At 31.8% G+C, this 7298-nt stretch overlaps 1 protein-coding gene across 1 annotated transcript; it reads left to right on the plus strand.

Annotated features, from left to right (window-relative positions):
• Positions 1-1204: 1204 nt before the first annotated feature.
• Positions 1205-6578, plus strand: LOC113518422 (uncharacterized). The gene is given in 5 exon segments (XM_052903118.1): positions 1205-1511; positions 4514-4570; positions 4857-4968; positions 4970-5120; positions 5341-6578. Coding segments are annotated over 3 exon segments (1152 nt in total). The 5' UTR covers positions 1205-1511; positions 4514-4570; positions 4857-4875; the 3' UTR covers positions 6249-6578.
• Positions 6579-7298: the final 720 nt, after the last annotated feature.

A 7298-nucleotide genomic window follows, 5' to 3' on the forward strand; every position in this document is an offset into this window, starting at 1 on the left:
GTTATGAATCGAAACTTTAATGAACTAATCGAATTCATATTTGTACCTATTGGGCATCAACAACTTTATAGTCAGTAATTATATTTTCTATAGAAATAGGCCATAGTAGGTTACAAAAAAGAAACAGAATTGGCGACGTAGTTACCATAGTCGCTATTGTATAGCGACTATGATTATACTATACGATAATTTATAAAATCACATACACAGATTGAGTTAATATTTGAACTGTTTATGGAAGTGTTACCTACCTCTAATATATATTTTATAGTTTTTAAGTTAGTTTTAGGTCTTTGAGCATTTCCGTCTACCATCTTTAATTTAGATTACTTTTATTGTATTGATATTAATTATCGATAAATTTATCCTCCACATATTAAAACACTATAATTATATCAAGATATGCATTTTTTACTAATCACTGAGAGAATATTGTTTTGTAACAAACTAGTATATATATTTCGTTGTTAGGCACTGTTTTTATTTTATTTTTTTTATTTATTTATGCTTTATTGACCACATTACAAAAAAAAATGTCTGGTACAAAAGGCGGACTTAATACTATATAGCATTCTCTCCCAGTCAACCTTTGCCTAAACAAAAATTTTAATATGCGGTGAAAAAAATTACAACACATACAATAGAGATTATAAAAATATACATACATGAATATATTAAACAAATATTACATAAATATACAAATATGTAATAAAAATACATATATACAAATATAAATATACATATATAAATATACCTACTTATAGATTATATACGATAACACAAATAAACAACGATAGAGATCAAAGTTATCACTGTTATCACTCCTATCATATTATATGCTAATAGGTAGAAATATTCAAGTTTCTTCTTTCTTAAATTCTGAACTAAACATTTTTTTTTCTTAAAATAAAAAGAGAAAACAATTTGAAATATTTATACATATTCCCCACACAAGTGCACCATACGACATTTATTATTTTCCAAAAAATATTTAGGGAAGAGAAAAGTACCTATATATTATTCTTTTTAAATACATTCTTAATATATATGTATATAGTACATACTATATATTTATAGTATGTAAAAAACATAGACATAGAAAGGAAGACTAGAATATGTATGTAGGTAACATGGACTTCAGTGGAATTAACGGACAGCGCATAACTGATGTTAACTCAGTCGTCGAAATAAGTCGAAAGTTTGTTAGTTGTATGATCACTACATGAGTGATTCATAGTTTGTAGATAGGTAGGTTATAAAGCACCTGCTTAATATATTGGCATACACTTTAAATTTTTATTTTCTTATAGTTTGTGGACTATTTAATCAAATATATTTGCGCTGGTCTGAGCCAATTACCGTTAACAAGTCTTACTTAAACATACTTTTGAGTGAATGTTTTATCTAGCCAGTATAATCCCGTTCCGTCCCACGCATGTTTTTTACGTACGGAAATTGCAGCTCAATTACATATACAATTGACACGAACTGTGTAAACAACGTTTAAATAGGTACGTACATATTGTTAAAAATAAATAATAATTTTTACTGCAAAATCAAAGGAAAATTATTTATCTCATTTGTATTAAGTAAAATTAGTTATAATTAATAATTACCCATATATGTACATCATTTCCCTTAATCTATAGGCATTTATTTAAATTATATTTGAACACTTGACGTTTATATTTTGTAAAGTTAGAATTTGGAATTAAAACTTTTTATTTCCATGCAATGTGTTTTCTGTTTTCATTACTTAATTGTTTTGATCTGATTTCTGACAAGACTACTCTAAATAACTGCCTTTCTTATTGTGAATATATTGATACAGATTGATACAAAGTACTACAAGTTTAAATAAGAATTAAAAATAAATTCCAGGTTAAAAATGAATTTTCATGTTTATGTTGTATCTCGTTATCTTAAAATTAAAACGTAGGTTAGTACGTCCCTTAAATAGGAGGAAGTGGCCACTTTCCAAACCTACAGATTTTTTGTACATTTGAGTTGTAAACGTGAATTGTGACCGCCATTCCTTTACTCTTGTCTGGTTAATAGCCCGTACTGTAAGTACCTACCTACTTAGTCAAATGAGAAAAACCACATCCGTTTTTGCGGCTGTCGATCAGTCAGATTCAATTATATAACCTTTGGTAGGTTAGAAAATTCTTGTTTTTAAGGTATCTATGATATAATAGAATTGCCATTGCCAACCAGCATCTTCTCATTTACAGGTATTTTCCAACCGACTTAAAAAAGATGAAAAATCTCAATTCGATAGTATTTTTTTTATATTTATTGCCTCATCACTCCATCAGTTGTAAACCGATTTGGAAATTTTTTTCTTTATCTGAAAGTATATACTTGCAGATTTTCTCAAAATCAATTCAATGATTTAGTTTTTAAACTTAAATAATTGGTTATGCCACAATTGAAGTCGGTTTTTTGTGGAACACAATCTTAATTAACAAAGTAGTATAGTAGTATAATGGAGTGTTTCATTATCATCATATCAGCTCTTAACCATCCACTTCCGAATATAAAGCCTCCCCCTCGGGGAGTTTTGCCAGAAGTTGCCACGCTTGGCAAGCGGATTGGCAACCGCAGCCAGACTTTAGAAAAGTTTTAAAAGAGACGCTGTTACCCATCTCTCGCTGTTTCTTAGTCGACTTTTACGCCACCCACGGAAAAGGAAGGGGTGGCCTATTCTATGCCGGGACCACACGGTTTCTTTGTATCGAGTTATTATTTATTTACAGCTTATTCATAATTAAGTCCTTAAGACGAATGATAGTACAATATACAATCTTATTATAATCTCACTAATATGCACAAGTCAAAATTTTCAACTGCTTTACTAAAAATAATTAAATTAAGCAAAATTAAATTATGGAAACCAATTATGTAGTTTGCTACACCTAACTTAACGTTGATATGATATTGATAAAGTTTTATACCAACCATTTTGCAAAGTACAGTTCATTGCGGACGTTGCCGTTTGAATCTAACAACGATCGAATAATAATGAACAGTAACTTATTATTTTGCATGTAACTTCCACATATCCTGTCACCACGTTCACACAATGTCTATCGTGTCATATGTTCTTGACACAAATGCTAAGCTGACTATGTAGATCTTTACACTTTTATTTATTCAAAACAAACAACTTAGGTCAAGGAACCCTATAAAGATTAACAACTCTAACCATAACCGAATATACTGTAATGCTCATAGTACCCTTCTTGTGTTGCCATTCCTCCTCTATCCGCAAGAGTCTTCAACATAGATAATAGATACAATACTGTTCTAATATCCTCTATAACCTAAATATATTTATGTTTTCGTGTGTAATCTTTAATAATCGTCTATGTACATAGACTTTGTAGTTTTCTATATATCCAGTAATTTCACTGTCACCGAACCAAAACAATCATATAAACATGGCCGTTTAGTGATTCATGTATTTTAAATGGAATATCTACGCATACTTTGAATTAATTGTAATAAATGCTTTTTCTATCGCTTGGGTTTAAAATAGGTGTTAATAACTATGTATTAATTTTGCACAATTAAAGTTACGCACAATTAAAGAACATTTTTTCAATGTAACCAAAAGAAGCTCTTAAAAAGTAAAAAAAGGTATTATTTTACTTTTTAAGAGCTCTTTATTTTGTACTCTTAAAAAGTACAAAATAAGTAATATATTATAAATGTAAACGTTTGCAATAATGTTGTTTTAAATGTTTGGCGATATGGCCACTTATGCAATAATTCAAAACAAAATATAGTATATAAAATTTTATCTAATTTCTATAATTTGTTAAAATCCTTTCGCGAGATGGGGCTCACAATGTACCTAATATTTACCAATATGTGGTACCGTTCGACAATTTTTGGAAAAGACATGATTCCGTGATATTCCAACAGATTCTGTGATATCGGCTCAGAGTGGCCAGCTTATCGATATTCTACATTTTGAAGAGTATGCGCAAGAGTTGCACAATCTGATCTTGCCATCTCCTTCCTAACATCGACCTAGGTTGAAAACCAAGATTCATCCTTACGTCGTCTCTAATACGAACTGCTAAGGAATGGAATGCCCTTGTTGCTTCTGTATGTCAGAAGAAATACAATCTGGGATTTTCTAAGTTGATAATGAATAAAAATATTCTGAGTAAGCGCGCCCTATCCTTGATTTTGTTATCACTTTTATTATTTTATTATCACCAGGTAAGGTAAAATCAAGCGCAACTCATCTTGTAATATAAAAATACAGACGCCACTTGCTTATCCTAATTTACCTGCCTTCTCCCTCCATATATCTCTTCAGCCAGGTTCGACAATTTCTATTTTTCATTTATACAAGAAGCATACGCCTCACCTGATAATAATCAGCAATCCCACGCTAATGAACAATCCACGAACGCTTGCAATTTTAGAAATAGATGCATTACTTGTTTGTAACATGAGAGTCACAAAACTCAATATCATCTTGGTTATCTCATTTCAGAACACGGCAAACTAGCAGACTGGTATCAGCAGACAGAATATATTAAATTTGATTGAAGTAAGTTTTATTAAATGCAAGTAAATTGTTTTAACTTCTTAATTTGAAGTGAACTGCATTTCGCGTGCATTATCTACATATATACTTAATCTATTCTAGTATGTTTGTCATTTCAATTTTATATTATTAAATCCAAGTCCATTCATAGTTACTCGTACATTTAGTTGATACAATCAATAAAATGTGATTTATTTATGTACACTTAGATACCTTTTTACTTATCAGAAATAAAGGTTTATAGACAATATGCTTGCGTTTTCTCATGTCATGTACACATGTTATTAAGGAGGCGAGGATGATTCACAATGGAAGAAAAAAACACACGGCGAGGGACGGCGGCGGAGAACGCGGGTGACGCACTGTCCGAGTCATTGATCCCGATACATTCCCGGGCTGTCGACGCGGCCCGACGCCATGGAGGAGCCCGCGCGCCCGTCTGAGCCGCTCGTCCCGCCGCTGGTGCTAGCTGTGTATATCGCATGCGTCGCCGGCGCTGGCGCTCTGGCCAATTGCTCAGTGTTGGCTGCCCTTTTCAAATCAGCAAGAAATGGTACTTATTATTATTTACTTATAAAATTCAATTAATATTAATAGCATTAATAATGTAACAAACATTTACTCGTATTTTTCATATGTTTGAAGCCTCAACTTGTTAGAGTCAGAATATCCGACAAATTGTATCAAGTACTACACACAAACCCCCATCTATGATCACAGTCTGATTAATACTTAGACTAATTAATATAGCAGAATGTGTTTTTAATTTTCAGGTTTATCAGCAATTATTATACAATTAGCCTTAGCTGATTTCGCACTCATTGGAACATCGATATCTCCAGAATTATGGGCTTGGAACGCAAGAAAATGGCATTTCGGTAGCATCGGATGTTCAGCTTATAGAGGACTAAATGTGTTCGCTTCGACAGCATCCTCTTATTTAATCGTAACCATTGCTCTTCATACATTGGCAATATTTAATTTGGAAGAGAAGTTAATCAAACGTAGAAATAAAAGAAGCCATCCAGATGATGATGAAATGAGGTCATCCCAACACAGCTTGGTCGCGAACAGTGACTCCTCAACACCACCACGAACTATGCACGTCGACTACAGACTCGCGGAAACTAAAGTTCCAGTAACACCACCGAGTGCTTTTGTTTGGGTGCTATCGGCATCCCTGAGTATTCCAGAATTTACTCTGGCGACAACGATTCACGAAGATCACGACTACGTGCTATGTACTTCTGTGGATACCAATCATAGAGTGAACATGCAAACTATGCTTGCAATATTTGATCTAGTTTTACCTATAATAATAATGAGTGTTGCTGGAGCACTAGTAGTAAACAAATTAAAATCAAAGAAACTATATGAAATTTATAATTATGAATCAATAGCAGCATTGAAATTATCATTTTGGTTAATAATTGTGTACAGTGTATTTTGTGTACCCCGATCAATCGCCTCAGTTTACCATGTTTATTCAGTCTCAAAAAGTGTAAATGAAATATCGCCAATTGACCAGATACCAAAAGATTATACGACTGCGGTTATAAGGTTGGCATTTAGCGGCATTTATCTAGCAGCAACTGTAATACGTCCTTTGTTATGCATATTTATGACACCAAGCTTAAAAAAAGTTTTCTGTGTAAGAGATGTAAATATGGATTGTGTATAATAATGTGACAGAACTATAAAGTTAATAATGTGTCTTCAACTAAAAAATATAGATATTGTGATATAAAGCCAATTAAATCAATATAAGTAAACGATCGTGTACATTTTATTAGATGCAGGTAAATTATTATAACGTATTAATTTGAAGTGAAGTGCATCATGCGTGTATTATCTACATACTTAATCGATTGTAGTGTGTAATAAAATATTTTGTATTTTTAATCACGAAAAGAATTAATATTTTTATATTAGCTGTAACTTCTTAATTAGTATTGTATGAAATTACGTTTTATAATATTGATAGAAATAAATAAAATGTAGCTATCACATATACTTGGGATTATTGAATTGATTTCCCGTCGCCTATAGACATGAGCAGTACCATGGATATAATAGAGTGTACTGTTTCGCCCATAATACCCCCCATGCGTTGCCATTCCTAAGGAATCAGGTGTTATTCCTCTGTACTCTGTAAATTCACTGCCATACCCCACCCTTCAAACCGAAACACAGCCATGTAAATACAACTGCTTCACAATAAAAACACGAATGGGACAAAGGTGCCCAACTAAACGACTTTTGTACAAAGTCTCCCTCTGGAGTTCCAGAACGGATACTCAAAATTTTTAAAAAGAAACCCAAATGAGGCATCATATGAAACGGTTTCATTTCATATTATTAAGTGCTTTCATATGATACCCATAACATTTCATACGATAAATTTGTAAAACAGATTTTTTATTTATTTTTATGTTACATAGTTTTTCAGAAATGATCAGAAATATGAGAATAAAATCTTCCCCCTCCCCTGCCTTATCTCCAAAATCTCTGAAGCAATCTGAATAAAATCTAAAAAAATAAAGTTTATACCTAATGGTAAATGTGAATATTACAGGAAAAATAAAAAGATGTTTCTATCAGTGTTCTTGAGAAATTATCAAAAAACCTTCAAAATCAAATTTAGTTTCGCGGTCCAGTTTTTAAGTATAAATATAAATAAGAGATAAGAATTTACAAATGAATGAATAGTAGTATGAATGAAAATTTATTT

This window comes from Galleria mellonella, unplaced genomic scaffold (genome assembly GCF_026898425.1).
Source record: "Galleria mellonella isolate WM207_F2 unplaced genomic scaffold, CSIRO_AGI_GalMel_v1 utg132, whole genome shotgun sequence".
Classification (NCBI taxonomy): Eukaryota; Metazoa; Arthropoda; class Insecta; order Lepidoptera; family Pyralidae; genus Galleria; species Galleria mellonella.